Raw genomic sequence first — 20,238 nt, 5'->3', positions numbered from 1 at the left:
GGTAGTTGTTATGGGGGACTTTAACTTTCCAAATATTGACTGGTAATGCCATAGTTCGAGTACTTTAGATGGGTCAGTTTTTGTCTAATGTGTGCAGGAGGGTTTCCTGACACAGTATGTAGGTAGGCCAACAAGAGGCGAGGCCACATTGGATTTGGTACTGGGTAATGAACTAGGCCAGGTGTTTGATTTGGAGGTAGGTGAGCACTTTGGTGATCGTGACCACAATTTGGTTACGTTTACTTTAGCGATGGAAAGGGATAGGTATATACAGCAGGGCAAGAGTTATAGCTGGGGGAAAGGCAATTATGATGCGATGAGGCAAGACTTAGGATGCATCGGATGGGGAAGGAAACTGCAGGGGATGGGTACAATTGTAATGTGGAGCTTGTTCAAGGAACAGCTACTGTGTGTCCTTGATAAGTATGTACCTATCAGGCGAGGGAACCGTGGTTTACTAAAGTAGTTGAATCACTTGGCAAGAGGAAGGAGGAGGCTTATGTAAAGATGAGATGTGAAGGTTCAGTTAGGGCGCTTGAAAGTTACAAGTTAGCCAGGAAGGACCTAAAGAGAGAGCTAAGAAGAGCCAGGAGGGGACAATGGAAGTCCTTGGCAGGTAGGATCAAGGAAAACCCTAAAACATTCTATAGGTATGTCAGGAATAAAAGAATGACTAGGGTAAGAGTAGGGCCAGTCAAGGACAGTATATGAAGTTGTGCGTGGAGTCCGAGGAGATAGGAGAGGCGCTAAATGAATATTTTTCGTCCGTATTCACACAGGAAAAAGACAATGTTGTCGAGGAGAATACTGAGATACAGGCTACTAGACTAGGCGGGGTTGAGGTTCATAAGGAGGAGGTATTAGCAATTCTGGAAAGTGTGAAAATAGATAAGTCCCCTGGGCCAGATGGGATTTATCCTAGGATTCACTGGGAAGCTAGGGAGGAGATTGCAGTGCCTTTGGCTTTGATCGTTATGTCGTCATTGCCTACAGCAATAGTGCCAGAAGACTGGAGGGTAGCAAATGTTGTCCCCTTGTTCAAGAAGGGGAGTAGAGACAACCCCGGTAACTATAGACCAGTGAGCCTTACTTCTGTTGTGGGCAAAGTCTTGGAAAGGATTAGAAGAGATAGGATTTATGATCACCTAGAAAGGAATAATTTGATTAGGGATAGTCAACACGGTTTTGTGAAGGGTAGGTCGTGCCTCACAAACCTTATTGAATTCTTTGAGAAGGTGACCAAACAGGTGGATGAGGGTAAAACAGTTGATGTGGTGTATATGGATTTCAGTAAAGCGTTTGATAATGTTCCCCACGGTAGGCTACTGCAGAAAATATGGAGGCATGGGATTGAGCTGATTTAGCGGTTTGGATCAGAAATTGGCTAGCTGTAAGAAGACAGAGGGTGGTGGTTGATGGAAAATGTTCAACCTGGAGTTCAGTTACTAGTGGTGTACCGCAAGGATCTGTTTTGGGGCCACTGCTGTTTGTCATTTTTAGAAATGACCTGGAGGAGGGCGTAGAAGTCACTAAACTACACTAAAGTCGGTGGAGTTGTGGACAGTGTGGAAGGATGTTGCAGGTTGCAGAGGGACATAGATAAGCTGCAGAGCTGGGCTGAGAAGTGACAAATGGAGTTTAATGCAGAAAAGTGTGAGGTGATACATTTTGGAAGGAGTAACAGGAATACAGAGTACTGGGCTAATGGTAAGATTCTTGGTAGTGTGGATGAGCAGAGAGATCTCGGTGTCCATGTACATAGATCCCTGAAAGTTGCCACCCAGGCTGATAGGGTTGTTAAGAAGGCGTACGGTGTGTTAGCTTTTATTGGTAGAGGGGTGGAGTTTCGGAGCCATGAGGTCATGTTGCAGCTGTACAAAACTCTGGTGCGGCCGCATTTGAAGTATTGCGTGCAGTTCTGGTCGCCGCATTATAGGAAGGATGTGGAAGCATTGGAAAGTGTGCAGAGGAGATTTACCAGGTTGTGGCCTGGTATGGAGGGAAGATCTTATGAGGAAAGGCTGAGGGACTTGAGGCTGTTTTCGTTAGAGAGAAGAAGGTTAAGAGGAGACTTAATAGAGGCATACAAGATGATCAGTGGATTAGATAGGGTGGACAGTGAGAGTCTTTTCCCTTGGATGGTGATGGCTAGCACGAGGGGACATAGCTTTAAATTGAGGGGAGATAGATATAAGACAGATGTCAGAGGAAGGTTCTTTACTCAGAGAGCAGTAGGGGCATGGAATGCCCTGCCTGCAACGGTAGTGGACTCGTCAACATTAAGGGCATATAAATGGTCATTGGATAAACATATGGATGATAATGGAATAGTGTAGATGGGCTTTAGAGTGGTTTCACAGGTCAGCGCAACATTGAGGGCCCAAGGGCCTGTACTGCGCTGTAATGTTCTATTGTTCTATTAAACATCAGGGACCTGGACAGGACATTTTCAGCCTGCATTCCAATTCTTTGACACTCTTGCAAGAATCCTTGGTTAAAGCACCTTTGTGCGTGGGCAACATGGGTGTGGCTGCGGTGGTCAGTCACATGGGTTGGTGGCTGGGTGAGAGTTTACAGTCAGAAAGTAGACTTAGGCATACAAAGAACAAAGAACAATACAGCACTGGAACACGCCCTTCGGCCCTCCAAACCTGCGCCGATCACGTGTCCTATCTAGACCAACCTCCTGTATCCTTTTTTATCATGTGACTATCCAGATAAGTCTTAAAGGTCGCTAACTTATCTGCCTCAACCACCTCACTGGGCAGTGCATTCCAGGCCACCACACCCTCTGTGTAAAAAACATCACCCGCACATCTACACTGAACCTGTCCCCTCTCACTTTGAAGTTGTGCCCCCTTGTAAATGTCATTTCTGCCCTGGGAAAAAGTCTCCAGCTGTTCACCGTATCTATACCCCTAATAATGTTATAAACTTCTATCAGGTCGCCCCTCAGCCTCCGTCTCTCTAGGAAGAACAATCCCAGTTTATTCAATCCCTCCTCATAGCTAATACCCTCCATACCAGGCACCATCCTGGTAAACCTTTTCTGTCCTTTCTCCAAAGCCTCCATGTCCTTCTGGTAGTGCGGTGACCAGAATTGGACACAGTATTCCAAATGTGGCCTAACCAACATTCTATAGAACTGCAACAAAATTTTTGAGCATTTATACTCAATACCCCGTTCTACAAAGGCAATCATACCGTATGCGTTCTTTACCACCATTTCCACCGGTGTTGCCACTTTTGATAATCATCTTTTTTCACAAGCAGGCTTACATTAACAACTGCAATGAAGCTACTGTGAACAGCCACTTGTCGTCACACTCCGGCGCCTGTTTGGGTGCACTGAGGGAGAATTCAGAAAGTCCAATTCACCTAATAGCGCGTCTTTCGGGACTTGTGGGAGGAAACCGGAGCGCCCGGAGGAAACCCATACAGACACGGGGAGAACGTGCAGACTCCGCACAGACAGTGACCCAAGCCGGGGATCGAACCTGGGACCCTGGAGCTGTGAAGCAACAGTGCTAACCACTGTGCTACCATGCCGCCCTGTCGATCTATGGACCTGCACACCCAGATCTCCCTGTGGCTCTATGCTCCTGATGGTTCTGCCATTTATTTTATAGCTCCCACCTGAATTGGATCTACCAAATGCATCACCTCGCATTTGTCCGGGTTAAATTCCATCTGCCATTTCTCTGCCTAATTTTGCAGCCTATCTATATCCTGCTGTATTCTCTGACAATCTTCATCACTCTCCGCAACTCCTGCAATCTTAATATCATCCACAAACTTGCTAATCAGACCTGCTATGTTTTCTTCCAAGTCATTTATAAAGAGCAGAGGTCCCAGTACTGATCCCTGCGGAACATCACTAATTACAGACCTCCATTCGGAAAAATACCCTTCCACTGCTACCCTCTGTCTTCTATGGCCAAGCCAGTTCTGGATCCATCCAGCTAGTTCACCCCTGACCCCATGTGATCTAATCTTTTGCACCAGCCTGCTATGAGGGACCTTATCAAATGCTTTACTAAAGTCCATGTAGACAACATCCACAGCCCTTCCCCCGTAAATCATTTTTGTCACCTCCTCAAAATATTCAGTCAAATTATTGAGACATGACCTCCTTCGTACAAAACCATGCTGTCTGTTGCTAATAGGACCATTCAATTCCAAATGCGCATAGATCCCATCTCGGAAAATCTTTTCCAACAACTTCAATACCACTGACGTCAAGCTCACTGGCCTATAATTACCCAGATTATCCTTGCAACCCTTCTTAAATTATGGTACACAATTGGCTATCCTCTAATCCTCTGGGATCTCACCTGTGGCCAATGAGGACACAAAGATTTCTGTTAGAGGCCCAGGGATTTAATCTCTTGTCGCCCTCAGTAATCTGGGAGATGCCATCTGGCCCTGGGGATTTGTCTACCTTGATGCTTTTTAACACACCTACCACTTCCTCCCTCAAAATAACGACCTGTTCTAAAGTGTTTACACATCCCTCTGAGGCACCACAAATCAACATGCTCCTCTCCTTTGTGAATACGAATGCAAAACACTCATTAAGGACCTCACCTACTTCCTCTGGTTCTACACATAATTTCCCTCCTTTGTCCTTAAGTGGACCAACTCTTTCTCTAGCTACCATCTTGTTCCTAATATACGTATAAAATGCCTTGGGATTCTCCTTAATCCTGTCTGCCAAATACATTTTGTGACCCTCCTCGCTCCCTGCTTGAGCTCGTTTCTACTTTCCTTCTATTCCTCAAGTGCTTCATCTGGTTTTTAGTTGCCTGCACCTCACGCATGCATCTTTTTTCTTTTTGACAATATTCTCATTTTCCCTGGTCATCCCGAATTCTGTCCTTCCTTTTTACCGGCACTTGCCTGTCCTGCACTCCCATCAGCTGCTCCTTAAAAGACTCCCACATGCCAAATGTGGATTTACCCTCAAACAGCCTTTCCCAAACAACAGCCTCCAATCCTGCCTAATCTGGCTATAGTTAGTCTTCCCCCAATTTAGCACCTTAACCCTAGGACAACACTTGTCCTTTTAGGGCAGCACGGTAGCATTGTGGATAGCACAATTGCTTCACAGCTCCAGGGTCCCAGGTTTGATTCCGGCTTGGGTCACTGTCTGTGCCGAGTCTGCACATCCTCCCCGTGTGTGCGTGGGTTTCCTCCGGGTGCTCCGGTTTCCTCCCACAGTCCAAAGATGTGCAGGTTAGGTGGATTGGCCATGATAAATTGCCCTTAGTGTCCAAAATTGCCCTTCGTGTTGGGTGGGGTTACTGGGTTATGGGGATAGGGTGGAGGTGTTGACCTTGGGTAGGGTGTTCTTTCCAAGAGCCGGTGCAGACTCGATGGGCCGAATGGCCTCCTTCTGCACTGTAAATTCTATGATTTTCCATGAGTGTCTGAAAGCTTACTTAATTGTGGTCACTTATCGCCACATGTTTCGTAGAATTTACATGCACAATGCTACCGTGCTGCCCATGTTCTCCCACTGCAACTTTGATGACCTGGCCGGGCCCGTTCCCTAGTACGAGGAATAGAGAGCATCATTTTAAAATTTGCGGACGATGCAAAACTCGGAAGTGTTGTCGACTCTGAGGAGGATAGTGATGAACCGCAAGAGGACTAGGTAGACGAGTGGCAGGTGAAATTTGATGCAGAGAACTGGAAATTGATTAATTTGGGCACTAAGAGTGTGGAGAGCCAATATATATAACAAAAGTTACAATCCTAAAGAGAACAGCAGATGGGTCTGGGCTGTACATGCACAAATCACCAAAGGTGGCAGGGCACAGTAGTTAGCACTGCTGCTTCACGGCGCCAGGGTCCCAGGTTCGATTCCCGCCTTGGGTCACTGTCTGTGCGGAGTCTGCACGTTCTCCCCGTGTCTGCGTGTGTTTCATCCGAAAGACATGCTGTTAGGTAATTTGGACATTCTGAATTCTCCCTCAGTGTACCCGAACAGGTGCCGGAATGTGGCGACTCGGGGATTTTCACAGTAACTTAATTGCGGTGTTAATGTAAGCCTACTTGTGACAATAAATATTATTTTTTAAAAAGAGTATTAAAAAGAACAGCGAATAATGCATCTGGGATCCTGGGCTACATAAAGAGGGGGATATAAAGTACATAACAAAGTTCAGTTACATGGAGAAGCTGTTGTCCTTGGAAAAGTGAGGTTTAAGGGGAGATTTGGTGGGGGTATTCAAAAAGAGAAGATAGAGAGAAATTGTTCGCATTGGTGGAATAGTCAAGAACTAGCAAACACGTTTTAAAGTAACTGCCAAAAGAAACCCCAGCAGCAGAAGGAAAAGCACTTGCCTTACAAGTCTTATTGAATTCTTTGAGGAGGTGACCAAGCATGTGGATGAAGGTAAAGCAGTGGATGTAGTGTACATGGATTTTAGTAAGGCATTTGATAAGGTTCCCCATGGTAGGCTTATGCAGAAAGTAAGGAGGCATGGGATAGTGGGAATTTTGGCCAGTTGGATAACGAATTGGCTAACCGATAGAAGTCAGAGAGTTGTGGTGGATGGCAAATATTCAGCCTGGATCCCAGTTACCAGTGGCGTACTGCAGGGATCAGTTCTGGGTCCTCTGCTGTTTGTGATTTTCATTAATGGCTTGGATGAGGGAGTTGAAGGGTGGGTCAGTAAATTTGCAGACGATACGAAGATTGGTGGAGTTGTGGATAGTAAGGAGGGCTGTTGTCAGCTGCAAAGAGACATAGATAGGATGCAGAGCTGGGCTGAGAAGTGGCAGATGGAGTTTAACCCTGAAAAGTGTGAGGTTGTCCATTTTGGAAGGACAAATATGAATGCGGAATACAAGGTTAACGGTAGAGTTCTTGGCAATATAGAGGAGCAGAGAGATCTTGGGGTCTATGTTCATACATCTTTGAAAGTTGCCACTCAAGTGGATAGAGCTGTGAAGAAGGCCTATGGTGTGCTCGCGTTCATTAACAGAGGGATTGAATTTAAGAGCCGTGAGGTGATGATGCAGCTGTACAAAACTTTGGTAAGGCCACATTTGGAGTACTGTGTACAGTTCTGGTCGCCTCATTTTAGGAAGGATGTGGAAGCTTTGGAAAAGGTGCAAAGAAGATTTACCAGGATGTTGCCTGGAATGGAGAGTAGGTCTTACGAGGATAGGTTGAGGGTGCTAGGCCTTTTCTCATTAGAACGGAGAAGGATGAGGGGCGACTTGATAGAGGTTTATAAGATGATCAGGGGAATAGATAGAGTAGACAGTCAGAGACTTTTCCCCCGGGTGGAACAAACCATTACAAGGGGACATAAATTTAAGGTGAATGGTGGAAGATATAGGGGGGATGTCAGAGGTAGGTTCTTTACCCAGAGAGTAGTGGGGGCATGGAATGCACTGCCTGTGGAAGTAGTTGAGTCGGAAACATTAGGGACCTTCAAGCAGCTATTGGATAGGTACATGGATTACAGTAAAACGATATAGTGTAGATTTATTTGTTCTTAAGGGCAGCACGGTAGCATTGTAGATAGCACAATTGCTTCACAACTCCAGGGTCCCAGGTTCAATTCTGGCTTGGGTCGCTGTCGGTGCGGAGTCTGCACGTCCTCCCCGTGTCTGCGTGGGTTTCCTCCGGGTGCTCCGGTTTCCTCCCACGGTCCAAAGATGTGCTGGTTGGGTGAATTGGCCAATGATAAATTGCCCTTAATGTCCAAAATTGCCCTTGGTGTTGGGTGGAGGTGTTGAGTTTGGGTAGGGTGCTCTTTCCAAGAGCCGGTGCAGACTCGAAGGGCCGAATGGCCTCCTTCTGCACTGTAAATTCAATGATAATCTCTGATTAATCGAGGACAAAGGTTCGGCACAACATCGTGGGCCGAAGGGCCTGTTCTGTGCTGTATTTTCTATGTTCTATGTTCTATGTTCTAGTGAGTGATTAGGAACTGCAGTGGGCTGCTTGTGATCTGGGTGAAGGCAAATTAAAATATAGCTTTCAAAAGAGAAATATATAAGGAAACAAATATTTTCAGAGCTCCGGGGAAATGGCGGTGTGGGTTGCTGAGACGGGATGAGTTGCACGAGAGATTCAGCAGGGTTATGCCCAAAAGGGTTGTGAATCTATGGAATTCCTTGCCCAGTGAAGCAGTTGGGGCTCCTTCATTGAATGTTTTCAAGATAAAGATAGGTAGTTTTTTGAAGAATAAAGGGATTAAGGGTTATGGTGTTCGGGCCGGAAAGTGGAGCTGAGTCCACAAAAGATCAGCCATGATCTCATTGAATGGCGGAGCAGGCTCGAGGGGCCAGATGGCCTACTCCTGCTTCTAGTTCTTATGTTCTTATGATGCGATGGGCAGAATGAGCTCCTCCTTTGTTCCAATCGCCATTTTTTGTACAGAGTTTTGGACAAATTTCTCAGAATATGAGCCATGTCCAATGCAGCCAACTATGGGGACACAACACTGCGGCTGCTGACTGTGTAATTAATCTATGACTGCCAAAACCATAATTAACTGGAACGTTTGCACTTTGGGAACGGAGGTCAAAGTTGTGGCAACAGTTTGGAAGAAGCTCCACAGAAGTTCAACCACAAGATCTGCCAGGATATTTACGTTTCTCATCACTCCTTAATTGTGTGTGAATGTGTGCGAGTGTGTGCATGTGCGAGTGTGTGCATGTGTTGTGCACGTGTGTGTATGTGTTGGGGTGTGTGTGCTGTGGTGTGTGTGAGTTGGGGTGTATGTGTGTGATGGGGTGAGCGTGTGAGTTAGAGTATGTGTGCTGGGGCATGTGTATAGGATGTGCGTGTGTGTGCACGTGTTGAATTTGTGTGTGTTGGATGTGTGTGTCTGTGTTGGATGTGTTTGCATGTTGGAGTATGGATGGGGAATGTGTGTGTGTTGGGGTGTAGGTGTTGGGTGTGTGTGTCTTCGGTTTGTGTGTGCTTCTAGGTGTGAGTGTGTCAGGGTGTGTCTGTACGTCTGAGTGCCTGTCTGTGTTGGGTATGTTGGGGTGTGTATGTGGGAATGTGTGTGTTTTGGGTGCGCGTATATGCATGTGGTTGTGTGAGTTGGTGTGTGTGTTTGTTCGGGGGATGTTTGTTGAGGGGCTTGTGTGTTCGATGAGTTTGTGTCGGTGTGTGTGCCGGTGTGTGTTGGGGTGTGCGTGTGTTTGCATGCGTGTTAGTGTGTGTCAGGTATGTGCTAGTGTGTGTCGGGTATGTGTTTGTGTGTGCATGCATGTGTGTAGGGTGTGTTTGTGTGTATGTTGGGGTGTGTGTTGGCATGTTTGTGTGTGCGTGTGTCAGAGGGTGTGTGTATTAGGTGTGTGCGTCTGTCCGGTGTGGGTGTGTTGAGGTATAGAACATAGAACAGTACAGCACAGTACAGGCCCTTCGGCCCACGATGTTGTGCCCAACTAGTCTGAAACTAAGATCAAATCAACCTACTCTTAATCATTCTAGTGCACTCCATATGCCTATCCAATAACCGCTTGAAAGTTCCTAAAGTGTCCGACTCCACTACCATAGCTGGGAGTGCATTCCACGCCCCAAGCACTCTCTGAGTAAAGAACCTACCTATGACATCCCTCCTATATCTTCCACCATGAACCTTATAGTTATGTCCCTTTGTAACAGCTACATCCACCCGAGGAAAAAGTCGCTGAACGTCCACTCTATCTATCCCTCTCATGTGTGTGTTTGTCAGGGTAACAGGGTGTGTGTGCATATTGGGGAGTGTGCGCGTATATGTTGCTTGTGTTTCTGTGTGTGTGTCAGGGTATCACGGTGTGTGTGTGTTGGTTGTTTTGAGATGTGTGTGCATGTTTGTCAGGGTGTGCATGTGCATTGGGTGTGCGTTTGTCTGTGTGTGCTGAGGTGTATGCATGTGTGTGTCAGGCTGTGTTGATATGTGTGTGTTGGGGTATGTGTGTGTGTGTTGGAATGTGATTGTGTGTATGTGTGCTGAGGTATGTATGTCAGGGTGTGTGAGTTAGGGTGTGTGTATTTGGTTGTGTTTGTGTGTGTTGGGTGCACTTGCATGCGTGCGTGTGATGAATGAAATAAATTTTATACAGATTGTACCTTATATATATCTGTTGCAGTAATGTTATTAGAAGTGTGGGTTAAGGTATATATTTGTTGCAGTAATATTATTAAAGAGCCTAGGTTAAGGCATCCAGACTCTGTGTCTGCTAAACCTGCAATTAAGATGTCATAAAAGTGAGATCATTATGAATTTTAACCATTTACTTGCTTCAAAAGAGATGCCGAAAGGAACTTTGTTATGATTGCTGGAGATTCCCTGGAGAGTAAATCATTTCAGACATTGTATTTAGACTTAGGTAAACTCGTCATGGGACATCTGAGTGGCATCGAGATGAGGTATCAATGGGAGGAGCGAGATCTGTAGCAAGCAGTTTTGGTTGTTGGATTTTTTAGTCTGACAAAGATCTCTTGCTCTCTCTCTCTCTCTCTCTCACTCGTTGGTGATAGAGAAGGTGTACGTTGGTAGTCAAAGTGTCTCCTTTTATTTTAAGAATTATTTAACTGTTAATTACATAGATGATTTGGAGTTGGGGATCAAGGGCAATGTGTCCAAGTTTGCAGACGACACTAAGATGAGTGGTAAAGCAAAAAGTGCAGAGGATACTGGAAGTCTGCAGAGGGATTTGGATAGGTTAAGTGAATGGGCTAGGGTCTAGCAGATGGAATACAATGTTGACAAATGTGAGGTTATCCATTTTGGTAGGAATAACAGCAAAAGGGATTATTATTTAAATGATAAAATATTAAAACATGCTGCTGTGCAGAGAGACCTGGGTGTGCTAGTGCATGAGTCGCAAAAGGTTGGTTTTCAGGTGCAACAGGTGATTAAGAAGGCAAATGGAATTTTGCCCTTCCTTGCTAGAGAGATGGAGTTTATGCTGCAAGTGTACAAGTTGTTAATGAGGCCACACCTGGAGTATTGTGTTCAGTTCTGGTCTCCTTACCTGAGAAAGGACATACTGGCGCTGGAGGGTGTGCAGAGGAGATTCACTAGGTTAATCCCAGAGCTGAAGGGGTTGGATTACGAGGAGAGATTGAGTAGACTGGGACTGTACGCGTTGGAATTTAGAAGGATGACGTGGGATCTTATAGAAACATATAAAATTATGAAGGGAATAGATAGGATAGATGCGGGCAGGTTGTTTCCACTGGTGGGTGAAAGCAGAACTAAGGAGCACAGCTTCAAAATAAGGGGAAGTACATTTAGGACTGAGTTTAGGAGGAACTTCTTCACCCAAAGGGTTGTGAATGTATGGAATTCCTTGCCCAGTGAAGCAGTAGAGGCTCCTTCATTAAACGTTTTTAAGATAAAGATAGATAGTTTTTTGAAGAATAAAGGGATTAAGAGTTATGGTGTTCGGGCCGGAAAGTGGAGCTGAGTCCACAAAAGATCAGCCATGATCTCATTGAATGGCGGAGCAGGCTCGAGGGGGCAGATGGCCTACTCCTGCTCCTAGTTCTTATGTTCTAATTGAAAAGCTGTTTTCTGGGATTTTATTGTGGTTGCTCCTGTGCTCCCTCCTGGAGCCAAATATCCTTTCCTCACATTTTACAAATTGAAAAATTGTTGGGGTTTCATCAGGTTCCCTAACATTTAAAAAAAATATATTTTTATTCTCCTCCTTTTTCACATTTTCATACAAATTTACATTCACCAGCAAACAATCAATGGTAACAAATACAATGTCAATCCCCTGGCCAACAGTTCCTCCCTCCCACCAACCCCCAAATAACCCTCAACATTTTAAATACAAACATCAAAGAAAAGGATTCAGGAAGCCACCATCCACCCATACATAGTCACCAACAACATACACATGTCCAAACATGCCCGAATATGGCCTCCAGAGGACCCGGCTCAATCCTCCAAGTACCACCTTCGAAATTACCCTGAATACTTCCCTCCAATATCCCCCCCCCCAACTTCGGACAGGACCAAAACATATGAACATGCTTTGCCCCCTAACCTACCCCCTAACCCACTACCCTGCAACGTTCACAAACATCCTCTACACCCTCAAAGAGTCGGCTCATCCTCGCTTTTGTGAGGGGCGCCTTATAGACCACCTTCAGCTGTATCAGCCCCAACCTCATGCACAAAGTTGAGGCATTTACCCCCCGGAGCACCTCACACCACAACCCCTCCTCCATGCTCTCTCCCAACTCTTCCTCCCACTTTGCTTTAATCCCCTCCAGCGGTGCCTTCTTTTAGAACATAGAACATAGAACAATACAGCGCAGTACAGGCCCTTCGGCCCACGATGTTGCACCGAAACAAAAGCCATCTAACCTACACTATGCCATTATCATCCATATGTTTATCCAATAAACTTTTAAATGCCCTCAATGTTGGTGAGTTCACTACTGTAGCAGGTAGGGCATTCCACGGCCTCACTACTCTTTGCGTAAAGAACCTACCTCTGACCTCTGTCCTATATCTATTACCCCTCAGTTTAAAGTTATGTCCCCTCGTGCCAGCCATATCCATCCGCGGGAGAAGGCTCTCACTGTCCACCCTATCCAACCCCCTGATCATTTTGAATGCCTCTATTAAGTCTCCTCTTTACCTTCTTCTCTCCAACGAAAACAACCTCAAGTCCATCAGCCTTTCCTCATAAGATTTTCCCTCCATACCAGGCAACATCCTGGTAAATCTCCTCTGCACCCGCTCCAAAGCCTCCACGTCCTTCCTATAATGCGGTGACCAGAACTGTACGCAATACTCCAAATGCGGCCGTACCAGAGTTCTGTACAGCTGCAACATGACCTCCCGACTCCGGAACTCAATCCCTCTACCAATAAAGGCCAACACTCCATAGGCCTTCTTCACAACCCTATCAACCTGGGTGGCAACTTTCAGGGATCTATGTACATGGACACCTAGATCCCTCTGCTCATCCACACTTTCAAGAACTTTACCATTAGCCAAATATTCCGCATTCCTGTTATTCCTTCCAAAGTGAATCACCTCACACTTCTCTACATTAAACTCCATTTGCCACCTCTCAGCCCAGCTCTGCAGCTTATCTATATCCCTCTGTAACCTGCTACATCCTTCCACACTATCGACAACACCACCGACTTTAGTATCGTCTGCAAATTTACTCACCCACCCTTCTGCTCCTTCCTCTAGGTCATTGATAAAAATGACAAACAGCAACGGCCCCAGTACAGATCCTTGTGGTACTCCACTTGTGACTGTACTCCATTCTGAACATTTCCCATCAACCACCACCCTCTGTCTTCTTTCAGCTAGCCAATTTCTGATCCACATCTCTAAATCACCCTCAATCCCCAGCCTCCGTATTTTTTGCAATAGCCTACCGTGGGGAACCTTATCAAACGCTTTGCTGAAATCCATATACACCACATCAACTGCTCTACCCTCGTCTACCTGTTCAGTCACCTTCTCAAAGAACTCAATAAGGTTTGTGAGGCATGACCTACCCTTCACAAAGCCATGCTGACTATCCCTGATCATATTATTCCTATCTAGATGATTATAAATCTTGTCTCTTATAATCCCCTCCAAGACTTTACCCACTACAGACGTGAGGCTCACCGGTCTATAGTTGCCGGGGTTGTCTCTGCTCCCCTTTTTGAACAAAGGGACCACATTTGCTGTCCTCCAGTCCTCTGGCACTATTCCTGTAGCCAATGATGACATAAAAATCAAAGCCAAAGGTCCAGCAATCTCTTCCCTGGCCTCCCAGAGAATCCTAGGATAAATCCCATCAGGTCCCGGGGACTTATCTATTTTCAGCCTGTCCAGAATTGCCAACACCTCTTCCCTACGTACCTCAATGCCATCTATTACATTAGCCTGGGGCTCAGCATTCTCCTCCACAACATTATCTTTTTCCTGAGTGAATACTGACAAAAAATATTCATTTAATATCTCGCCTATCTCTTCAGACTCCACACACAATTTCCCATCCCTGTCCTTGACTGGTCCTACTCTTTCCCTAGTCATTCGCTTATTCCTGACATACCTATAGAAAGCTTTTGGGTTTTCCTTGATCCTTCCTGCCAAATACTTCTCATGTCCCCTCCTTGCTCGTCTCTCTCAGAATCGCCTCATAAATCGCCGACAGCACCCCGTTCCGGTTTCCTAACATTAATTGGGGTGTGGTCCGGTACTGAAACATGCGTGTGTGTGTTTGTTGTGTGTGTGTGTATGCGTGCATGCACGAGCACAGGTGCAGTGATTCTCTCATGAAAATGTCTATTTGTCTTTCCCGAGGCTGATGTGATCATTGCTGAACCGTATCTTAAATATGGAGATGAACCGTACACTCAACAGTACGGTGGATGTGGAGAGAAGGGCCAGTATATTCACTTCACCCCAAACTTTATACGAAACAGCAGTCTGACCCAAATCTATGGCCCAAAAGGTAAATTACTTTAAGTGAGTTAACACCATTGTTGCTTGTTCTTTGTGTGCTGACTTCTGCCCACTTAGCGAGATGGGGGAAAAGATGGCAGGGTAGTGGCAATGTGTCATGCTAGTGATTCAGAGGCCTAGGCTAACGTGTGCTGTGGACACTGGTTCAAACCCTACCAGAGCAGCGGGTGGAATTTAAACCTAATAAACTATCTTCAGCCAGGACTGCTGAGTGGATGATCCACTTCGGCCTCCCCTGGAGGTCCCCAGTAGTTTGGGTGCCAGTCTTCAGCCAATTTGATTCACTTCATGTGATATCAGGAAACAGCTGACACTTTAACGGCTATCGCCCTGACAACAGTCCGCCAATAGAATTGAAGACCTTTGCTCCAGAACCTGCTGCGCCCCTAGCCAAGCTGTTCCACTACAACAATACTGTAGATGCTACACATTGGTTAACTGCTGTATAACTAGCACAACACTGGCATCTATCCGACAATGTGGAAAATTGCTCATGTATGTCCTATCCATAAATAATAATGGTAATAATCTTTATTGTCACAGGTAGGCTTACATTAACACTGCTATGAAGTTACTGTGAAAAGCCCCTAGTTGCCACATTCTGGCGCCTGTTCGGGTACACTGAGGGAGAATTCAGAATGTCCAATTCACCTGACAGCACGTCGCTTGGGACTTGTGGGAGGAAACCGGAGCACCCGGAAGAAACCCCCACAGATACGGGGAGAACGTGCAGACTCCGCACAGACAGTGATCCAACGAGAGAATCGAACCCGGGACCCTGGCGCTGTGAAGCAACAGTGCTAACCACTGTGCTACCGTGCCACCCAATAGGGCGGGAGACTCAGCTTGGGATAGGGCAGGGGACTGAGCTTGGGTAGGATGCTCTTTCAGAAGGTCGGTGCAGACTCGATGGGACAATAAGCCTCCGTTCTGCAGTGAGAGGCAGCATTGGGGGTCGAGGGATGGAACCTCGATGAGCCGCCCCTCGATCCACATCAGGAACGACATCAGGACGTTTGCTGCATGCAAGCAGGCAACCCAAAAGCTAAACTGCAGAAAATTGGTGAGATGATGTCAGGAAGTGGTCGGGAATCCAAACCGAAAGTGATTCTCTGTGTGGGCTCGGCCCGTTTGAGAGCCGCCTCAGATGTACTAGACAGCTAGATAAATATTGAAACTGAAAATCTTTAAAGGGCCACAAAGAATTTCATGTAAACAGCGGCCTGACCTGTGCGATTTGTGATGGGAAAGTCTCACTTTGAGCGTCTCAAGGAGAAACAGTGATCCTCTGATCCGAAGTTGCTGACTTATTTTCATTGACCCGTTTGGAGTAGTTTTTTTAAAAATGAACTACACGCGAATGGCCATGACTGGGTATCAAATGCTGGCGGCTGTCCTAGCATTGGCCATTCAGGAATGTCTCATCTGGGCGCACGCCACCTACTGGGTGGCATTCGTGGGTATCCAGGCCAATTACATCCCGAGGCCTGCAATGAGCTGCCCACTAGTTGAGGTCGGAGTTCAGAGAAGGATTCTTAGCACCCCCTTAGTGCTTTTGGGGTGGGGCAAAATCGCAATCTACTGACCCCGAACAGGAAAGTTCAAGCCCCCCCCCTCCCCCGCTCTCATCTCCCTCTCCCCCTCCTCCCCACCTCCCCCCCGCCGCTCCTCTCCCTCCCGCAACCCTGTCCTGGGTGGGGAAGGCAGAACACCAGGCAGGGAGGGTGGGGCACAGTCTCAGATTGAGGAGTTGGCCATTTTGGGACTGACTTGAGGAGTAGTTCCTTCGCTCACAGGGTTTGTGAACCTTCAGCGCATCTCTACCCCAAAGAGCAGTGGGATGCTCCGTCGATGAGTACATTGAAGACAGATCAGGTTTTTAGACACAAAGGGCAGGTCAAAACAATATAGCCAATTACTGCCCCATTAGTTTAGTCTTGATTATCAGCAAAGTGATGGAGGGGTCATCAACACCACTATTAAGCAGCATCTACTCAGGAATAACCTCAGTTTGAGTTCCACCAGGGCCACTCAATTCCTGACCGCATTAAAGCCTTCGTCCATACATGGCCAAAGGAGTCGAAATCAAGAGATGAGATGAGAATGACTGCCCTTGACATCAAGACAGGAGTGTGGCATCAAGGGGTCCTTGCAAAACAGGACTGAATGGGAATATGTGGGAAAACTCTCCACTGACTGGAGTCATACCTGCATAAAGGAAGATGGTTGTGATTGTTGGAAGTCAATCATCTCAGTCCCAAGGCATCACTGCAGGTGTTCTTCAGGGTAGGGTCCTAGGCCCAACAACGTAAGAAGTTTTATCAATGATTTTGCCTCCATCATAAGGTCAGAAATAGAGATATCTGCACAATATTCAGCACAATCCGCGACTCCTCAGATATTGAAACAGTTTGTCCATTGAAACAGTTTGTGTCCATTTGCAGTAAGACCTAAACAGCATTCAGGCTTGGGCAGATAGGTGGCTCAGAAATGCCAGGCAGTGCCCATTTCCAACAATAGGGCATCAAATGCGTGGGTTTCCTCCGGGTGCTCCGGTTTCCTCCCACAATCCCAAGATGTGCAGGTTAGGTGGATTGGCCATGCAAAAATTGCCCTTAGGTTAGGTGGGGTTGCTGGGTTACGGGGTAAGGGTAGAAGTGTGGGCTTAAGTAGGGTGCTCTTTCCAAGAGCCGGTGCAGACTCGATTGGCCAAATAGCACAAATCTGCACTGTGAATTCTATGATTCTAAACCATTCCCCCTTGACATTCAATGGCATTATGATTGCTGAAGTCCCCACTATCAACCTGCATAGGTGTTACCATTGCTCAGGAACTGAACTGGACCAGCCATGTGAATACTGCAGCTCCAAGAGCAGGTCTGAGGCTACGAATTCTGCAGTCAGTAACTCACCTCCTGATTCCCCAGAGATTGTCCACCATCTACAAGGCACAAGTCAGGAGTGTGATTACATACTCATCCCTTGCCTGGTTGAGTGAGATTCCAACAACACTCAAGAATTAGGCACCCTCCAGGGCAGAGAAGCATGCTTGATTAGCACCCCATCCACAAACATTCTTTCCCTACACCACTGATGCAGAATGGCAGCAGTGTGTACTATCTACAAGGTGCATTGCAGGAAATCACCAAGGCTCCTTAAGGAAGCACCCTCCAAACCCGTGATTGGTAGCAGCTAGAAGGACAGGGGAAGCAGACACATGGGAACACCACCACCTGCAAGTTCCCCTCCAAGCCACACACCATCCTTACTTGGAAATATATCGCTGTTCCTTCACTGTCACTGGGTTAAAATCCCGGAACTCCCTCCCTAACAGCACTGTGGGTGTACCTACACCACATGGACTGCAGCGGTTCAAGACAGCAGCTCAGCATCAACCTCTCAAGGGTAATTGGGGAAGGGCAATAAATGTTGGCCTAGACAGTGATACCCACATCCTGTGAATGAATAAATAAGAAAAAAGACCATCTTCCCACTTGATGACCCTGAAGATGATGAATTTGAGTGCAGTGGTTTCTATGACAACAAACAAAGGAGGTAAAATTAAGACAAAATTGTGAGTATGTGGCTTTGGTGAAAGAATTAACAGCAATGTTACCAATTCACAGATTCATAGAATTTACAGTGCAGAAGGAGGCCATTCGGCCCATCGAGTCTGCACCGGCTCTTGGAAAGAGCACCCTACCCAAGGTCAACACCTCCACCCTATCCCCATAACCCAGTAACCCCACCCAACACTAAGGACAATTTTGGACACTAAGGACAATTTATCATGGCCAATCCACCTAACCTGCACATCTTTGGACTGTGGGAGGAAACCGGAGCACCCGGAGGAAACCCACGCACACACGGGAGGATGTGCAGACTCCGCACAGACAGTGACCCAAGCCGGAATCGAACCCAGGACCCTGGAGCTGTGAAGCAATTGTGCTATCCACAATGCTACCGTGCTGCCCCGTGGAACAATATATTTTTAATTAGGTCCTTTCCCATCAGGTCAATCGATACTACATCAGCTAAACCCTTGCCCAGACTAATTCTAACCAATACTCAGAAACATTGTGACAGAAATCAATACCACCACTAACATGGGAAAGAGAATTGATCATTCTGCGATACCACAAATTAACTTCACACCACTGAGGGTAGTTTACATACGAGTGGAAAATGCCAATATTTAATATATCCCAAGAACCAGTTCTATATATATCTCACAGAAAGTGACAGCATTGGTCTCACTTTAAACAAAAGGGCTTCTGTTTCTACAGAGAAAGTTTTTGTTCATGAATGGGCCCATCTTCAATGGGGAGTTTTTGATGAATATAATCAGCTGGTGCCTTACTATTTATCTAATGGAAAGTATGAAGCAACAAGGTAGGTCCATTCTGATTGTCACTGAAAAATGTAATTTCTAGATAAAAGTATGATATCCAAGCAATACCTTTCTGTTCTTGTGATCTGCTGTGGTAAATGTATTGGCACAATTAAGGCAGCAAATTGTTCAGGCAGCTTTCTGGTGTTGCTATCTCATGGACGGGAAAGGACTCGTGTTTCTGCCAACAACTGTCATCAACGGTGGTTACCTCATCTCTGGATCTGTAAAGATTTAATCACCTGCTAATGGTCGCATTCCAAGCATTTTTTGGCATCTTTGAATTTGTCTATATATGTGTTTCTGGAACATACCTCTTCATTCACCTGAGGAAGGAGCAGCGCTCCGAAAGCTAGTGACATCGAAACAAACCTGTTGGACTTTAACTTGGTGTTGTAAGACTTCGTACTGTGCTCACCCCAGTCCAACGCCAGCATCTCCACATCAAAGGTGGTGAGGTTCTTCCTAGCCACATTGACTCATACCCATTATAAATTGTGCAATGTAGGCTATCCAGGTATAGAGTACGGATTGCCCAGGTCCGTTTTCTATGGGTCCTTCTTATGGGTAGCTCAATAAGACCAATCTCTCACTGTGAGGGTTGCACTGAAAATTTCTTCCTCCAGTTCCAAGCTAGGCAAATCTTCCAGCCTCTTTTAACTGCTCACAATCTCAGCCTTCAATCGGAGTGCAAGCTCCACTCACATTTGTGCATCATGAACCATAGCATTTTGTTTGCTTCAGGTGCATGTTCTTCCTCTGAATAAGGCTGGAGCCTGATTATTCCATATGAATTTGGATCCTGTGACATGTTGCAATCTCTGTAGGGACCCATAACTTTTAAAGAGAAATTTGATCTTCCAGTTAAATAGCTGAAAGGATGCTAAGATTTTATATATAAAACATTTACTGTATGAAATGACTAAAATATACTCTTGACTGAATACTATTTTTCTTCTGTCAACACCGTATTCCTTAAACTATGGGAATAAATGGTTCCTTTTTACTTTTGATACATCACACTCTCCACAGGGTTACAGTTCTTATAGAAAACATTTCAGTAACTCCAAGCTTCTATTGGATTGTTACTTTTTTACCTTCCCAGTTGAGTAACCTCTAATCACATAATTATCTCTCACTGCGAGGGCTATACCATAGATTTCTTTCTCTAACTCCAATCTAGGGAAATCTTTATAATAATAATCTTTATTGTAACAAGTAGGCTTACATTAACACTGCGATGAAGTTATTGTGAAAAGCCCCTGGTCGCCACATTCCGGCGCCTGCTCGGGTACACTGAGGGAGAACTCAGAATGTCCAATTCACCTATCAGCACGTTTTTTGGGACTTGTGGGAGGAAACCGGAGCACCCGGAGGAAACCCACGCAGGCA

At 46.0% G+C, this 20,238-nt stretch overlaps 1 protein-coding gene across 1 annotated transcript in view; it reads left to right on the top strand.

Annotated features, from left to right (window-relative positions):
- LOC140426088 (calcium-activated chloride channel regulator 1-like) overlaps window positions 1-20,238 on the top strand; it is an 80,083-nt gene that overhangs the window by 18,215 nt on the left and 41,630 nt on the right. The window contains exons 3-4 of the mRNA XM_072510431.1: window positions 14,295-14,445; window positions 18,743-18,848. Coding sequence (XP_072366532.1) covers window positions 14,295-14,445; window positions 18,743-18,848 — 257 coding nt within the window. The remainder of the gene's footprint in view (window positions 1-14,294; window positions 14,446-18,742; window positions 18,849-20,238) is intronic.

The sequence above is a fragment of the Scyliorhinus torazame genome, chromosome 7 (genome assembly GCF_047496885.1).
Source record: "Scyliorhinus torazame isolate Kashiwa2021f chromosome 7, sScyTor2.1, whole genome shotgun sequence".
Lineage (NCBI taxonomy): Eukaryota > Metazoa > Chordata > Chondrichthyes > Carcharhiniformes > Scyliorhinidae > Scyliorhinus > Scyliorhinus torazame.
The sequence above is the reverse complement of the archived record's forward strand: the minus strand, read 5'-3'. Positions and strand labels throughout refer to the sequence as shown.